Raw genomic sequence first — 18,418 nt, 5'->3', positions numbered from 1 at the left:
TCTGGTCTCCTTGGGTATAAGGCACCCAGGTAGGACACAGGCATCTATGCAGGCAACAGTCATACATATAAAATAAAAATAAATAGGTCTGGAGAGAAGGCTCAGAGGTTATGAGCACTGACTGCTTTTCTGAAGGTCCTGAGTTCAAATCCCAGCAACCACTAGGTGGCTCACAACCATCTGTAATGGGATCTGATGCCCTCTTCTGGTATGTCTGAAGACAGCTACGGTGTACTTACATATAATAAATAAATAACTTTTCAAAAAGGAGTTAATGAGGGGCTGTCCTTTGGATTTGAGGGATGGAATCTCTCGGGGTTCGAAGCGGCATTTTCATACTTGTATTGGATTCTAGGGGACGCAGGAATCAGGACTTGGGCAGACACCAGTATTCCTGGCTACATTAAGGATGAACCTTAGCCTTAGCCTGTGGTTCTCTTAGGGTGTCTTTGTTCAGAGACAAAGTGAGTGGCACACCCGCTGGGGCCAGAGTCAGGCTGTGACATATACATAATTCAGCACAAAGAGCTCACTAAGCTCTTTGTACTCTTTATACAGAGTGCAAAGAACAGATTCTTTTCCAAGAGAAAAGAGGAAAAGAAAACTCCCGTGTAACACAGCCAGCCAGCCAGCCACATGTCCACAAACACAGCCCTGATTTGGAAGCATTGTCGGCCATCACAGGGAAACACGATAACACTGCTTCCTCCCAGTGGACTTGAAAGCAAGCAAGGAACCTGTGCAGAATCCTCAGGGCAGTATGTGGGCTTGTGGCAAACGCCACTGCCTTCGTTCCGGTCCCTGCTGCCGCCTTGCTGTTCCAGGGTCACTAAGGCCAGCTGACAGACAAGATTTGCCTTAACCTCTCTTGTGGCTTGCCTTTTCCTGGTGTGTCACAGTCTTTGGGACATGGGATGCTCAGGACACCTCCATCGGCCTGGGCATCTGGGGTCTCCCTGTCGTATCTTCCATATGCTTTATCCCGTCGTAATTATAGATGGAGCTTACTAGCACAGATCGAGGGCGTTCACTGTGACATTTCTGCACGTGAACACATTCAAGTTTTGATGGCACCCATCTGTCTTCTCATCCTCTCCTTCTGCTTTCTTAATAATTCTTTCTTTTACCTCCCTGTTCCCTGTTGAATAGATTTCCACATGAGAAAAAGCACGCATTGTTTGTCTTCATTGATGTCTTTATAAAAAGATAAAGAGAGGAGGAATAGGTTTTGGCAGAGGTGTAGTCAGGTATGGGGGAAGGGTGTGCCTCCATGGGCCCATGCCAAGGCATCCCTTCCCCCTGAGGGACCAGCCACACAGACAATGGTATAGTATAGGATAGAGTTTATTCAGGGCATGGAGAGGGGAGTCAAGTCAAGAGGATAGTAGAGGCAGAGAAAAGCAGGGGGGGGAGGAGGAGGGAGAGAGAAGGGAAGGGAAGGGAAGGGAAGGGAAGGGAAGGGAAGGGAAGGGAAGGGAAGGGAAGGGAAGGGAAGGGAAGGGAAGGGAAGGGAAGCAGAGGGGGGAAGGGAATGGGGAGAGGGGGGAAGGGGTGAAGGGTCAGACAGCAGGAGCAAGAGAGAGAGGAGGGGGCAGGCAGCCCCTTTTATAGTGAGTCAGGCACACCTGGCTGTTGCCAGGTAACTGTGTGGTGGAGCTTAGACAAAATGCTAACATTCATTCCCCTCAGGGAGCCTAAAACCCCTGGACTTGGGGGTGGGGGTGGGGCAGTTTCTTTCTAATTGTCAAGTGATTCATCCCTCCCAACCTGGTGGCAAAGCCCATCCCCTGTCAGCACAATTCACCCCGTGGATGACGCTCCTCCCTGCTTCCCAGGCTTCCTGGCACATCCTGGTTAGAAGGAGTTTAGGCGCATGCAGACAGACATTGTGTTTTGAGGACGTCTTAGTAGCTCCGAGAAAAGTCAGCGTTAGTCAAGGATGCTCGTAAGTCATTGCTGCAGGCAACTGTCATCTCCTTGGGATCCCTCTGGACCGCAAAGGTTTTAAACACAGAAGAGAAAGAGTCTGAGGAGAGGGAGTCGGTTTAACTGATGCTGAGCCCTGACCTGCGGGAAGAGCTCGCTGGCATTCACAGGCAATTTGTTTCCTAGGGAAACTCCAGGAGCAGAGAGCAGCAGGCTATGCAGAATAACCGCTGGCTGATGGGACACACCGGGGAGGACTGCCTGGTACTGAGTGCAGCAAAGGTAGGCAAGGGCCTTGTGTTCCAAAGAGCAGCTTCCTCCAGGCTGAGGAGCCTTGCACACAGCCTCGGCAGGCCAGGCAGTTTCTTGCTTGTTGTCGCCTTAGCTCCTGCTGGCTGCTGCTGCGGACTTCCCCAGGCAAGCGTCCACAATAAACGCTGCCTGCCTGGAGCTGGAGATCTCACATGTTAGCTCAGGAGTGCTGAGTTTCATTCTAGGACAGTCTTAGGGGAATCTAAGAGGTCCCTCTTCGAGAATGTTTGGACAACACAGCAGGGGGGGCAGAGGAAACCCAACTCTTATGTCCTCTAAACAGGGGTCTGGAAGTCAATTCTGGGGGAGCCACCGGGGTGTTAGGTTCAAGGTTCCCAGACAGAATCCAGCTGGTAGGATTCAAATAGGCACACATGGGATAGGTGCCCTGCCCTATGGGGTTTCCCCGTGCAGCAGACCATGGCCGCTGAGTCTTAAGTCCGACTCCAGCTTGGGTTATAGGGGAACGAACATTCAAGGAACCTGTCCCTGCCTCGCCCACTTCCAGGAACTGTTTATGTTTCAGACAATTCCTGACCCTGCCCAGGACTCCTGTCATAGAGTGGCAGAAGGACACAAAGATTTGGTTAAAGGGACAGCCAGGAAAGTCTGTCATTCTGTTGCAATTGTACAGGGAATGCTATCTGGGTCAGGCAGGCTGGTGTTCTTTGCATACTGAGCTGAATAGGGCAATAGCTCTGTGGGTTTTTCTGTGCCCTGACCCCAAAGCTGATTTGGACACCTTCCCTCTTCCCTGTCTCAGTCTCCTGCATGGGTGCCAACTTCATCTTAGCTCTCTGACCCTATAGAAAAAGCTTTATGAGTTTCAGGGGCGGTGCGCATGCTGACACACATGGATAATCCTCCAACTGGGGCAGCCGAGGCAGGGAGCCGGTGAATGGGGAGGCCAGCCTGGGTTACACAGTGAGATCCTTCCTGAAATGGAAAATAAGGGACACACACTGCCAAGCCTCACCCAGCAGTCAGTCAGTGATGGCTCACAACTCCACGGGGCTTGCTACTACTCTATTCATATGGCGCGGTGAGCCACAGGCTCAACTGCAAGCAGCAGATGCGGGGTCCCGAGCATTCTCCCAGCTGCATGCACTCAATAGAAACTTCCTAAAGCTCCGAAAAACCGAAACCAAAATGGAGTGAGACCCAAACAACAACAACAACGACGATAGTTCTACCTTTCTTTGGGTCCCATCATCAGTCATCATCATCGTCATCATCACCATCAGCCACCACATTAGGGAAAATAAGCCCCGTTCCTTAGACTCAACGAGACAAGCCTCCCAGGAGCCCTGAAGTCAACAGAAGGTGCAGATATTTTCCCTCTCAGCGCCACCCTCCCCCTATCAGAGAGTGGACTGACTCTCCGCCCTTGCCCTGGGAACCAAGAGGGACCAGACTCACCTCCTGTCCCACTTCTTGTCTCTCCCAGGCCCTGCAGCTGCCCTCCAAACCAGTCTACCTTCTAAACAGCCTGTGGGGATGTGCTAAGACTGGAAGGGGTCACTGGCGGGCTCATTGTTTATGGGCTCCATAAAACTGACATTCAGAGGGAGGGGGGAGGGGGGACACACTTCCTTTATGACCCAGGAGGACAATAAAGTTATATGATTAACAGTGACTTTGCCTGGCCTTCTTAAAGCAACAGGTCCTCGGAGTTCGCCCTGCTGGGAAGTCAGTGTCTCAGCAGCCGGAGGACTGGCAGAGGGCATTTCAGTGACCAGCCCAGCCAAGGTGCCAAGGACTCTGATGTCCTCAAGCCAATGTTGTGGTGATTCGGAGCCATCAGGCATGGGGGTGTGTATACAGCACAGCACTGTTCTTGGGGTGGGGGTGGGAGTCTGTCCCCATCTGTGTGGTCTGCACAACTGTGATCTCAGGCACACAGCATACTTTCTTTCCCTGTGCCCACCCCACCTTCTCAGGATCCTGGGCAGAGGTATACAGAGTGGCAGAGTTCATAACTGCCGGTGCCGGAAGCCACCAAGCTGCCTGCAGCAGGGAATGGAGGAACAGAGATTGGTATCTATGGACAAGAGATGGGAAAGGCAGAGAAAGGGCCCCACTGCACAGGAGCAAGCGAAAGAAGCTGGTCAGAAAGGTTCGAACTACAGGAAAAGGAAAACCATGGAGACAGGGAAGATGGGTGGTGGGAGGCAGCAAGGAACAGTTGAAACACACACACATACAAACACACCACACACACATACACACTACACACGTACACACTACACACATACCACACATATACACACATCACACATACACACTACATACACATACACACACATCACACATATACATACACCACACATACACACCACATATACACACACACCACACATACACACATACACACCATATACACACACACATACACACTAAACATACATATACACACCTCACATACACACATACGCGATACACACTACATACACATACACACACATCACACATATTCATACACCACACATACACACCACACATATACACTACACAAATATACACACACCACAATACACACTACACACATACCACACATATACACACATCATACATACACACCACATATACACACACCACACATACACAGTACACACATATACACCCCCACCACACATACACACCACATATACACCACATATACACACACTACACACATACACACCACATATACACACACACCACACATACACACTACACACACATACACACAACCACACAGTCACACTACACACACCACACATACATACACACACCACACTTACACACACACTACAATACACCCTACACATACATACTTACACACACAGCACAATACACACTACACACACATATACACATACCACACACACACCACACACTATGTATACATACACACACACCACATATACATGCACATCACACCCACCACACATACACACACAACACACATACACACCACATACACACACATCACAAACACAGTATACACACATACACATGCCACACATACATACCACACAAACACGCACACCATACACACTATACACACACTACACATACACACACACTACACACACACACACACACACACATGCACACATCCCCCCACATACATACATACATGCACCACACACACAACCACCAACCACATACACCACATACACACCACACACACACACACACACACACACACATACTCCCTGATAGCCATCTTGGCTTTGATTCTCACATACTAGTCTCAATGATTCCCCACCCTCAGCTTCCTGAGGAGGTGGGACTTTAGGCGCCATCAGACTTCTGGAAGCCGAGGAGGTTAAAGCTATCCATTATGAGGCCACACTGGGGGGACACATGGCACTGTGTAGTTATAAGGACTGGAGAATATGTAAAGCCAAGAGTGGCCCACAGTGAACTGTGGACTCCAGAGAGTATGACAGTATGACACGTCTGTCACTGAGGGTGTAGGGAGAGGGTAGATAGGAACTGCATTTTTTCATTTAATTTTGCTATAAATCTAAAACTATCAAGTCTATTAGTTGGAGATGTGGAAGGTGGAGACCGCACTGCTTATAGCAGCAGCTCCGAGTGATGCTGAAGGTGGCTGAGGAGCAGGGAGCAGAAGTGAGACAGGATGTGGACATCTGTCCAACCAACATGAGAGGCAACAGAAAAGGAAAAACAACAAAACCTGAGATCAGAAAAACAAACAAACACACACACACACACTACCACCACCACCACCACCACCAAACCTCAAGGGGCCTCATGGCCAAGCCTGCATAACTTGATGGTATGACCTCCTGATAGGGAAGGAATTTATTATAGATGTTTTGCTGAACATATCCTGCAGAAGGTGTATGTATGTGTATGCATTCCTGTGTGCATGTGCATGGATCCATGTGTGCCCACATGTGAGTGTGCATGTGTGTGTGCACATATGTGCATGCAGGCATGTGTGCACGCAAGTGTGTGTGTGAGTGTGCATGTGCGTGTGTGTGTGCACCCTCATGAGTATGTGTGTGTATGTGTGCATATGTGTACATGTGTGTGCATGCACATGCATATGAGTATGCATGTGTGCATGAGCACATGCACACCAGCGTATGTGTGTGTGTGTATGTGTGCACCCACATGTGAGTGTGCATGTGTATGTGTGCACGTGCATGCATGCTTGTATATGTATGTGTGAGCCTCTATATTCATGTGGGTAAATGTATGCAAGTGTCTGTGAGTGCACACCCACATGTGAGTGTGCATGTGTGTATGTACATGTGCACATCAGTGTATGTGTGTGTGAGTGTGTGTGTACATGTATGTGTGCACCCACATGTGAGTATGCATGTGCAGGCACACTTATATAAGTGTGTGTGCACATGTGTGTGTGTGCATGTGTGTGCATGTGCGGGGTGGTGCTGGTGAGAGATGAAGACAAAGAGAATGAGGCCAAGAGATGTCTGAGAGAGCACTGCTGACCTAGCAGGGTTATAAGGAGAACTGAATAGCTGGGGGAGGGAAGACCATGGGCTGGAGAAGTTTAGGGTAGGAGGCAGGGTATCAGGAGCTGAGAAGAGCCAGGATGCTAGCGTGGACTCTGAAATGTGTAACAGGTGCTTGTGATACTGAGGGAGCCTGGACCCAGCTCTGGTATCTAACAGGCACCACAGGTAGTCATTTGTCCCTTCTGCCACTGATAAGGGAAAGGGCTCCTTTGGTAGAGGGGAACTGGCTTTACAAATTCCTGAAGTATGCTGGCTTTTGTCTAACTGCCAGAAAACAGGGGCATGGAGTTTCCTTTGTACTGACAAAGTCAACCCTAGCCTCGTCAGTAGATGTGTAACATGTGTGTTCAAAGACAGCCTTGTCTACAAAGCAAATTCAAGGCAATGAAGGGCTACAAAGAGAGACCCTCAGACAGACACCATCCACATCCAGCCAGTCAGTAGCTATAACTGTATCTATTTACGTACCCAGTGCATGCAATACCTCTGGAGGCCACAAGAGGGAGCAAAATCCCCTGGTGCTGGAGTTGCAGGCAGTTGCAAGGTGCCAGGTAGGTGCTGAGAATTGTACCCAGGTCTCCTGGAAGAGCAGCCAGTGCTCTCAACTACTGAGCCGTCCCTCCAGCCCCAACATGACAGATTTTAAGAGGTCAAACTGGTTAGAATATAGGAACTAAAATTGGATCTTCCTACACATGATTGTCTGCATGGCAAATTCTAGACTTTTATTACAAAACAATTACTAAAGAATCAAGCAGTGTTCACAAGACAATGTCAACATACAAACATTCTGATTAGATGTGCAGCCAGTTAGCAATCTAAAACAAACAAACAACCTCATTTATAGACCAGGGAGCAGAAAATATTTGGGAATAAATCTTTTTAAAAGATAATGCAAAATGCCTGTCTCAAAACATTGGCTGAGCTGTTAGATGAGACTTGGGTGGGAAGCCTCAATATAGGAGCGACATCAAGGTACTCTAAATCCATCAATACGTTGAAAGTACTCATAATGTTGTAGATACATTCTTACATTTCTTTTGAAACTGACAATGGAGAAAACAATCAAGTTTTTAAAAATCAACCCAAAAAGAAAGACATGTATGTATGGGGGTCTCCTTGCCCATACTATGTAGTTTGTTTAATACTGATGCTGGGAACAAGGGTGGCTGATGGGAAAGGAGCTGCCTAATGGGTTGGCCTAATGCTGTTGGTATTCTAATGCTAATTTGGGGTTCTCAAGACTGGCATCCCAAGCCGGGCGTGGTGGCACACGCCTTTAATCCCAGCACTTGGGAGGCAGAGGCAGGTGAATTTCTGAGTTCGAGGCCAGCCTGGTCTACAGAGTGAGTTCCAGGACCGCCAAGACTATACAGAGAAACCCTGTCTCGAAAAACAAAACAAAACAAACAAACAAACAAGGACTGGCACTCCAGAGTCGAGATATTGATGTTGAGTGACCCTGCCCCCCAGTTAATTGTGATTGGTGAATAAAGATTCTGACAGCCAATAGCTGGGCAGAGAGAAGCTGAGTAGGGTTAAGGTATGGTGGGTTTGAGAGAAGCAGAGAGAAGCCACTGTGAAACAGAAGAATGTATGGGAGAGGAGAAGCCATGGATTAGCTCAGCCATCAAAGAAAACAAAAACAAAAGCAAAAACAAAAACAAAAACAGAAAAAAGTGGCCATGTGGGCTGGCCAATTGGAGCTAAGAGAAGCCCAGACGGAACATAGAAATTAGTAACTTAATAGTTTTCATAGGAAAGTGGAGGGTAGAGAGCCATGGAGAGAGCAGAGGCAGCAGGATGGGCTTTGAGGGGGAAGAGAGAGACTTCCTTCTAAAACAGAGAGGGGCTGCATTAAGAGAGACAGCTGTCAATCATAGCACCGTGAAGGGCCTGGAGGGAGCAAGGGTCCTCAGAAACAAAGAAAGCTCTTTACTTTGCAGGTTTTCAGGCAACGGCAGGAAGTCCCCACCTCCTGAGTTAGCCTGGCCTTGTCACCATACCAAGGGGCAAGGTGGCATGCACGGGGCAGGACTGTAAATTACCTTATAGTTGCAAGGGGGAAGGGACTGGGCTTGTTTCTCCAGTGGTCTAACCATTCCCAGCAGGACCCACCAGTTCCCACACACAAGGAGGTATTTTTTTCCCCAGGCTACCACACCTGAGTCTTAAAGCAGCTGGTCTGTGATCTAAGAAACAATCAGAGCAGACAGAAGGACAGACAGACAGAGCAGTCACTGAAAGGCTAGAAGGAGCTGTGTTGATTGGCAGTCTGTTTCCGTGAAAGTGCAAGTGTGTCCTGAGCAGGCACACTCTCAGCAGGTCTGGCTGTCACAGCTCCTGCCCGTGTGTATTTAGAGAGAAGGCTGCATGGTGACCTCTCTGTAAATCGATCTTAGATGGATCACAGCTTTAAGACAAAAGCTGAATCTGAGAGAAGACGAGGGAAGCACTAAAATGGCAAAGAAAATGTGTTATTTCCAAATTCACGCACCCCTCTGATGACCTCATTGCTGAGCATGGGAAAGGTTGGGAGGGGGGCGTGAGTGGTGGTGGTGGTGGGGATGGAAAAATACAAGCCGGGGACCCAAGAAAACACAGCTATGTGTGATAGAAGAAAACCACCCGGATTATAGTTTCCTACAGTGAGCCATCATAAAACAACACCAGCCAGTTTAGAAAGTGGCCCAAAAGCTTAGAACAGTTTGCCAAGTAAGATATTCAAATGGCCAGTACATATATAAAACACCTGCCCGACAGCCTGGGAAATGCAAGTGAACCTACACTAGATACAGCGGATCTCATACCTACTGGAATGTCTCAGCTGGTACTGGGTAGCTGTGAAAGACTCAGGAACTGTGACAATGAATGCTGCATCTGCCTACAGCAGTCACCTACTTCCTCAGGAGCCCACAGTCCTTCTCTGCCTCAGCTTCCCCTTTCTCAGAGGACTTCTTGAGATCATCTCAATGCCAGGAGAGCCTGGTTTCATCTCCAGGCATGTGGGAGGGTTAACACACATATAAGGCACATTCTTGCTGCCAGGCTGCAACCATGAAGCAATGTCCACAAGCACGCCCACAGTAAGGCCTTCACAGCGATCAAAGCAGCTGAACCCCACATTAGAAGTGACCCCCCCATGTCCACCCATAGGGACTTAGAGATAAGCATGCTGAGCAGCCCAGAGGTGGGCAAAGGCCTGTGGCACTGAACCAGAGAGTCCAGACAACAAGGTGGGTGAAGCACAATAGGTCTCTGCACGAGTGGCCCTTGAGAGCTGGCAACGCAAGCTGCCGAAACAGGCAGAGATGGTGGCTTCTTATGGAGTGCGTTTGGGGAAGCTTTCAAGGTTGGTGGAAATATCTGTCTTGACTGCATGATGGCTAGCTAGCCTTTATCGAATTCCTCGCTTGGTACCCTGTGGAACTGCGCATTCAGGTTAGATCTGGCTGAATGCTGTGTTCTGCTGGAACTCAGGGATGTCTCAGTACAGAGGGGAGCTGGACCATGCATGGCCCTGAAGCACTAGTAGTATTCAATGCCAGAGCTGTTCTTAGCCAAAAGGAAGCCTGCAGTCAGGACCACCCCTGCTTGCCACCCACATTTCTGGCTGTGGACTGCTTGACGCCCTGGCTGGCTCGCCCGCCCTGGAGGAGAATCATGAGCAAGCAACTCCAGGAACAGTTATATGTTGCATTTTATATGCTGCATCCTCTTTGTTTTTAGAAAGTAGTGCAGGCAAGGATGATTAAGGATGTGTCTATGAAGCCTAAAAGCCTTCGTGCTTTGGGCTGAAATGGCACTAAATATAGAAAATATTATTAAGAAACATTATTGTTGCTCACAAGTAACACATCTGCGTCCAAATTCAGAGCAGGAACTTGGCTTCCGAGCAAAACCAGAGTCCACACTCCAGGTTTGGCCCTGAGGGATCTCGTCCCTGCTCCACTGAAATCCTGCAGTTTTGTTGAGACAAGCTTTTGCCCAGTGGTTTGCCTGGGAGGTTACTTTAAATGATAGCTACCGTTTGCTGAGCATTGCTAAGTGGCCAGCCCTCAATAGGCATTCTGCATAAATTACATCACTTACCCTCTAAAGAGCCCTGCGGAGGTGTCTATTTTAATTCCTATTCTGCACAGGAAATGGAAGAACATGGGGCGAGATAGTTTTCCTAAGGCCACTTCACGCAGCTGGCGGATGAATGCAGCTTCAGATGGGCCCTTTATTCTTGGATTCCTATTTTCAAGTTCAAAGCTCTAAGACTGGGCTCCCACAAAAGGGATCTGCAGATCATTTAGGGAGGTTATGCAGAAAGTCTTCCAAAGGAGGGGAAACAGAGACACGTGCATGAGGAAGTGACCATTGTGGAAGTATGGAGATTGGTACTCTGGGGTCCCTTTGGGCTCCTGCATTGGTGATATCAGGAGACTGTCCTCTCGGAAAAGATGTCTGGAGCACTGGCCATCCAGTACTCCGGGTCTTCCCTGATCAGAGGAAGTCCTCAGGCAGAGGGGACACAAGGATGGAGAAGGATGTGGTTGGTGGGTTTCAGAACTGCCCACTGAGACATGGAGACGTTAAGGCCAGGCGAGGCTGGAGTCCTATGCTTTGCTGGGAACCTTCAGTCCCTTCCCCTCATGTCTGTTAGGTGTCTATAAAGAATGATGGGCTTATTCAACTCCCCGTGTATCTTGAAACAGTAACAATGTTGATGAATGTAACATCCACCCAAAAATACACAGGAAAATTCAGAGCGGTATTGCAAACAATAGCTACAAGCCTCAGGTGTGTCCCCTGATAAATGGGGGTCAAAATGTGGCCCACCCATATGAGGCACCATCAGTTACCCCTAGATTGAATGGTATAGCAACTTTGTACCACACAGATTGTGTGGCCCCCAAGATGTAACCCCAAATGCCACAGTGGCATATCTGAAACATGGGGACTAGGCAGACCTAATAGACTATGCAGGCTAGAGGCTGCCAAAGCCTGGGAGGGGAGGGGAGGGGTAGGAAAGGAAGACTCAGGTGCGGGCTTCCATGGGTGATGGAAACATTTAAGGATAAACAGGATAGATACACAATGACAACCTGTTCCACCGCGGGCTGAACCTTGGGTGTAGCAGCATGCAAATGATGTCTGAGCAAACAGGGAAGCTGAATGCAAATTCCCCGAGGGGTGGACCTCATCCTCTGTCTTCTAAGATAAGCATGCACGCCAGGCTGACAGAGCTGCTTTCTCTAGTCCAAGCGGACCTGGCGGAATGGAATGCTCTGTGTGGCAGGGCCTGGAGTTCCGTGGTGGCACTATAGACATCCCTGAAGCCCTCTCAGGGGTACCTTCTGGCCTCGGATGCCTCTGTTTTAGTCACTGAGACACTAGGCACACAGCGTGTGGGAGCATGCGCAGGGTGCAGTTTCATCCTCAAGGACACACGGCTCCTTTGACCTGGTCTTTCCTAGATCTCCAGCAAAGGCTGCCTCTATCTCCACAAGGAAGGGGGAGGCGGTGTGCCTGTCCCCAGCAGGAATTCTGAGCACTGTATATCACTGGCCACTTGCCACTTGTACCCTGCCCTCTGTCTTTTGGAAACAGCAGTGGTGCCAAGGAAGCTGCTGTAAACAAGGCCCTGGACCTCCCCTGCACTGTAGCCTAGATGCAGAGCATCCTAGCCTTACCCAGTGGTGCTGATGGCATATGCTGATGTAAAGGACTACACAGGACCTGCCTCAACCAGATGGATACCAAACTGGCAGAGTGTGGCTGCACAGGCCTGACCTAGACTCTAGGGGAAGGCTGGGGGAATGGTGGGCATACAGAACCTGCAAGCTCTCTGCAGGGTTCAGAAACTGAAGATGCCTGTCCCCAGGTTGAGTGTGACTCAGTAGTCAACAGCCGCTGTGTCTTGAGAAAACCACGGGCACCCAGCTCTTCCAGGGACCACAGGGACACTACAGGTCCCATTATCTCCACACATTTTGCTTTGCATCTTGCTTTGGGCAAGAAGTGAAACAGGGGTCTGTTTCCCTGTGGCTACTGTGCAGCGTGGCAGCCTCTGCTTTGCCTGAGGGCAGCTCAGACCAGGGTAAGCTTGCGTCTTTCATAGGATCACACTTTGGTCCTATATGGGTCTGAGGGCTCAGGACTGTGGCTAGTATTCAGACATCTTTGTCTCTCGCAGGCAGGCATGCTGCAGTGGGCTGTCAACCACAATGGTATATATTGCCATTGAGAAACGCCTTAATTTGAGCTACTTAAAATAAAAATGATGGACTACGGACACCATTGACATAAAAAAGCCTGTCCGATGGCTTCTGTCACAGCTTGTGACTTTATTTCCCTCATAAAAGGAGAAGCAATCTAGAAGCAGGGACTGTCTCCCAGTGCTAGGGAAAAAGACCCCCCCACCCACACACACACACATACACACACACTCCCTTCTGCTGCCTCCCTTTCTTAAGTTTTGGAAGGTCTGTGTACCCAGCCTTATCTTGAAATCTCAGGCTCAGGCTGTCTCCTTTCCAGCCTCCTGAGCAGCAAGGCAAACACAGACTTCCACATTCACAGAGGTTGTCACATCTGCAGACAGAAGTCAGTCTTCCCTGGCTAAACCCAGCAGGAGCAGTAGAACTCTGTACAATCCGGTGGCCAAGACTGGCCTGCCCTCTCTTCTGGAGTCACGCTAGCTCTTGAGGATGCTCTTCTCTGGGTGTCTCCTGGGTGTTTAAGTATCAAACGGCAGAGCCTGATGATTTTTGCAAGGCACAACCCCTAGGTCTGGTGGGGGCATCCTTTGACACTTGGCAGGAGGAGAACCCCCTGGGAAGGGCAGGTAGAGGCCCCACTGCTGGTGGCCAGTTTTAGAAGAAGAATTCCACTTCCTCTTCTTTGTTCTTAAGCTGTGGTGGGTGTGGCCCGTTTGTTGAGGGGCCAATGGAGCAGCTGACAGGCCTTGACCTCAAGGATGTCTGAGTGGGTTAATTACAAAGGTAGGGTGGGGTTGGGATGGGGGTGGGGGTAGAAGTGAGAGTGGAAGTTGTGCTGGGAAAATAGAAAAATCAAGAATGCCTGAGAATCTGCTCCAAGGGTTGGCAGAATCCCTTTTCTGCCCTTAGGTGCCAGCCATCTCTGGGACACCAACTTTGCCCTCATATGGGTACACTGGAAGAAAGGGTGCCCTGGCACCCAGAGCCTTTTAGGCTGACTAGGAACATGATTGAGGAGATTCGTGAGGGAGGTGCTGACATCTCTGGGGGTAGGGGACAGACACTGCCTTTGAAAACAGTTCTTTCTCATTGCAGAGTTCACATTGGCACAACCAGGTTGATCTGGAGGGCAGAGCAGACCCAGACCTGGCCCATACTTCCCCTGGTTGGTTGCTTCTGTCTCCAAGAGCAGAGACCTGCCTTTTTTTGTTTTGTTTTGTTTTGTTTTGTTTTGTTTTGTTTTGTTTTGTTTTGTTCTCTGTGTAGCTCTGGCTGTCCTAGAACCTACTCTATAAGACCAGGCTGGCCTTGAACTCACAGAGACCTGCCTGTCTCTGTCTCCCAAGTGCTGGGATCAAAGGTGTGCACTGCCACCTCTTGGCCTTTTCTGTTGAGCAGAAGTTTATTGTTGGCCACACTCACTCTGCTGCAGTTCTCAGAGAAGCCACCTTCCCAGGCTCTTCCCTCACTTAAAGGGTGCTCACGCTGATGGTGTGAGGCAGGTGCTTTCTGGTTCTGTCCCACCCTGGCCCACTGAGACGAGTCATCTTTCACTCTGCGTTCACTCCACCATCCTGAAGCTAGGATGTGCACACAAGAGGAGCCTTGGTTCTCTGCAGTGCTGTCTGTTTCTCAAAGTCCTCGGTAACTCCCAGGACCCCAGCTGTGGGAAGAGCTTCAGCAGCTGTGGATCAGCTGCTTGAGTGTGCCCTCTGCACCTGCCCTCCACCTGCCCTCTGAGAGCTCAGCTCTTACTTCCCAAAGGCCCCACTTAGGCTATGCTCTAGCTCCTGTTAGCGAGTCAGAACCTAACTCCAGTATAGCTTGGCTCCAGAGTTACACAAAACCTCATTCTTTGAGAATGTATCAAGATTGACTTTTCCAGCACAAAAGCCATATGTATATGTAGTATATGTATATGATGTATATGTGTATATGATGTATATGAGTCATATGTATATGATGCATATGATGTATTATATGAATATATATATGTGTATATGTATATGGACACACATTTTTGCAGTGGTAGGAATTTAACCCAGAACCTTATACATGCCATGTAACCAACTTTAAGCTCCTGCCGCCTTGATTTCCCTACCAGGATGGACGGTGCAGCCTTGAACTGTGAGCCAAGAGGAACCCCTTCTCCCTCAGCTGCGTTTGTCAGAGTATTTTATCAAGTCAACAGGCGAGACACTAAGCGTGACTCTTCCTCACGCCAAGAAGACTCACGACCCGGTGAGTGTGGGAGTGGCCACCGAGAGCTACTGAGGAGCTGGCCAGAGATGTCATAAAATAAAAATAAAACAGATACTTCAAAGATACGCATGGTCAGTCATCATTAGGGAATCACAAACTAAAGTAAAAAAAAAAAATGCACAAATGGAAACCGCGGCACACTCTACATCTGCAGCCATCAGAGGGACTGACACTTCCAGAGCTCCAAGAAAGGAGCAGCTGCAACAGAGATGCCAGAAAAAGGAAGCAGCAGGCTTGGATGGAGCTAAACTTATACTTGACCCCAGGACTGCACAGCCCCACTCGAGCCCCACCCCCCACTCTTTAATCCATAGCAGCTTGATTCATTAAAAAAAAAAAAAAAACGACCCCAAGGTCACCCGGAAATGAAGGAAAAACATCAGGATGCCCCTTAGCAACTACCAGGCACAGAGGCTGGTGCTCGTGACACCGATGGATCCAAGAAGCCTCATGCAAACTCACTTCCTGGGTCATTTTTTCTGCATGAAACTCTGGAAAGGGGGTTGGGGAGACTGGCACAGTTGGTAAGGTGCCCCCCCACACACACACACACGGTATCCAGGGCTGGATAGGCAGAGACAAGAGAATCCCTGGGATTCACAGGCCAGCCATCCTAGCCTCGTCAGCGAGACCCAGGACAACGAGAGACCCTGTCTCAAGAAGCAAGACGGAACTCATGAGGAGCTGGTTCACAAGGAAGGACATCGACTGGAGGTTCAAGTCTGGGCTCCATACGTATGCGCAGAGTCAGGAATGGAAAACATGTATACCCCTCCTCCCTAACGCCTCACACAAACTCTGGGAAACACAGCCTACTGGACGGTCTCCAAAAGTGAGCCAGCTGTGGACAGAGGCAGCTGACCAAGGGACACAAGAGAATAAATATGCACGGAACCTTGACTTCACCGATGGTGACAGCGACCCGCGCAGATGCTCCAGGATGCATCCAGGTGCTAGCACGCTTGAGCGAGAGCATCTTATTGTGCATAAATCACATACAAATAGAAATGATTTTTTTTTAAAAAAATCCTAAAGGAAATGGGATTCTGTAAGAATCCCATGCCTGGCTGAAGCACCCTTGGGAAACCTTGTGGGTGGAGACCTGACTTTGCAGCTCATAGGAATGGAGATGGGTGTGGGCCTGGGAACCCAGGTAGAATGAGGTGAAATGAACCCCTGATCATGTTGGGGTGGGAACTCAGAGGGGCCACCTGGATGTGAACAGCGTCAGACTCCGCAGTGGTAGCAGATTCAAACACCTATCAATGTGCATTACATCACACGGGGAGGGGGGAGGGGAGGCTGGAATTCTCTCTCTCTCTCTCTCTCTCTCTCTCTCCTTATTTAAAAGGTGATAACAGGGCCTTACCAGACACTTGCTTCACAGCCACAGGTCTCACCTTGTAGGGAGTGCTGTAAGAGAAGAGAGTGTCACAATGAGTAGCTGCCAGAGGCTCTGGCTGCTGCCACCGATAAGCACTCCCTAGGGGGCATTTCAATCCAGTCAGCTGATTTGTTTTATCTTGAGGTGCTGGAGGTGGAACCCCAGGCCCTGCACAGCACAAGCTCATGCTCTGCCACTGAGCTGCACCCCTGACAGACACCCCTTCCCTGCAACCTTGCTGTTCTGAGTTCTCTCATTCGGATGCTTCTCATTTTTAAAAATGATATAAATGACCTGAAGTTCCTTCATAGTGTTCGCATTTGATTATAAGGAAGCAAATTTCTATTGTCGATATAATTAAGAACCAGAGATACATCATCAGGTGGGACCCAAAGACTCTGATATTCTTGCCCAGTTCTACCCCCAAAGCAGTGCAAACTGGCTCCCCCTTGTCTCTGTACACTACTCTGTATTGGAGCTGCTGACCCTGCCAAAACCACACCCCATTCGTTATTTGCCATCCTGTTTGAAGCTATGCAGAAGGCTTGGGCTCTCTGGATGGCAGGATGTTCTGAGAGCCCACTGTGGTAGGAGCTGGCAGTGAACAAGGCTGAAATGTTCCTGTTATGAGCAATGATCTCCTATGTTCAAGTGTGGGTTTCTGAAGGGACAGACCTACTGTTACGGTGTCTGTCTTTGGGATGGGTGACCCGTTCATCATCTCATGGTGCTTTGGCCTGAATGTAACCAGCAAGCAGATGCCACTAGCCAGAGATAAGGGGGGTTTGGACAGAGATCGCAAGACCCTCAGACCACAGACAAAGCTTCCTGGCTACATCTCATGGCCTCCTGCTTTGTCTTGGCTCCTAGTTTCCAAATCCTTGAAGCTCAGTTCTGCAGAGCCAGTGACATGTCTTCCGGGACTGAATAAACTCTTGGCTCCATCTAAATTGAGTTACAGCTTCCTTACTCTCTTCCTGGACACTGTTAATATAATGTAAGTGACATAAACCCTTCCCCCTTTGGAGCTGATAAACGACCTTGGACTTTCATTGCGTGTCTGTTCTTAACTGCCCGGGCACTGGCTTTCCTTATGATGCCCTGGGACGCAGCAGCCTGGCGCCAGCTGGGCATCTATCTGAGAGGCATGTGCACTGAGCGGAGGGATGGCTGTATAACCCTCCTCGCTGGTGCCCGTTTGCTTTACCCAGCAGAAAGCTATGCGTCTCACAACTTGGCTAAAATCGGAAACCCAAGATGTGTTTGTGTTATGTCAGAAATGCACGGTGTCAATTTTGGCCCTCTCCTCTCTCCGTATGCTACACCATATGGCCCCACTCTCCTCATACCATCCAAGCATCTGTTCTCCTTCCCCAGAAAGACAGTAAGGGCAGGGTCCAAGAGACATAGCCGAGAGCTGAACATGACCAGACCTAGAACATTCTTTGGTCAGAGAAAGGAGCCAGATGGGGTAAGGGCCTCTATGAGCAAAACTGTAGCTCCATCTGGCCATGCTCTGATACGTCTGTTCTCACTTATCCTGAGGGACAGGCCACTCGTCAGGTCTTGCCAGCTCCAACCAACTGGCCTTCCATCTCACAGATGTGACTTAAGGTTTGAAACAGATGCAGAGAAACAGCCCAGAAAGCAAGAAGCCGGGAGAGATGGAGACAGTTACACCTCCGGCCGGGATGGAGGTGGCTAGCCAGAAACCTTGGAGACTCCAGGAGTTATGGAAAATCCATCCAGAGGACAGGAAACAGCTCTAAGTGAATGAGGGTTGCCATCTATAGCCAAGTCCCTTCCACCAGTGGGAGGCTGGAACG

At 49.4% G+C, this 18,418-nt stretch overlaps 1 protein-coding gene and 1 long non-coding RNA gene across 7 annotated transcripts in view; one reads left to right on the top strand and one right to left on the bottom strand.

Annotated features, from left to right (window-relative positions):
- Pde9a (phosphodiesterase 9A) overlaps positions 1-18,418 on the bottom strand; it is a 90,205-nt gene that overhangs the window by 39,444 nt on the left and 32,343 nt on the right. For 3 of the 5 annotated variants that reach the window (XR_001782057.2, NM_008804.4, NM_001163748.1), the window contains exon 4: positions 16,578-16,621. Coding sequence is in view for 2 of the 5 variants with exons in the window: in NM_008804.4 (NP_032830.3) it covers positions 16,578-16,621 (44 nt within the window). In the remaining 3 variants the exon portion in view is untranslated. Of the gene's footprint in view, positions 1-3,657; positions 3,750-16,577; positions 16,622-18,418 lie in introns of those variants that run through there. The other 2 variants (XM_017317319.2, XM_006523821.3) reach the window with 2 other exon arrangements.
- Gm9902 lies at positions 1,744-4,499 on the top strand. 2 transcript variants are annotated; one of them, XR_003952419.1, is made up of 3 exons: positions 1,744-1,945; positions 2,113-2,208; positions 3,686-4,499. It is a non-coding gene; the product is annotated as a predicted gene 9902 (long non-coding RNA). The 2 variants fall into 2 exon arrangements; XR_003952418.1 differs by having other exon boundaries at positions 1,748-1,945; positions 2,113-4,499.

Source organism: Mus musculus, chromosome 17, assembly GCF_000001635.26.
Source record: "Mus musculus strain C57BL/6J chromosome 17, GRCm38.p6 C57BL/6J".
In the NCBI taxonomy this organism is placed as follows: Eukaryota; Metazoa; Chordata; class Mammalia; order Rodentia; family Muridae; genus Mus; species Mus musculus.
The sequence above is the reverse complement of the archived record's forward strand: the minus strand, read 5'-3'. Positions and strand labels throughout refer to the sequence as shown.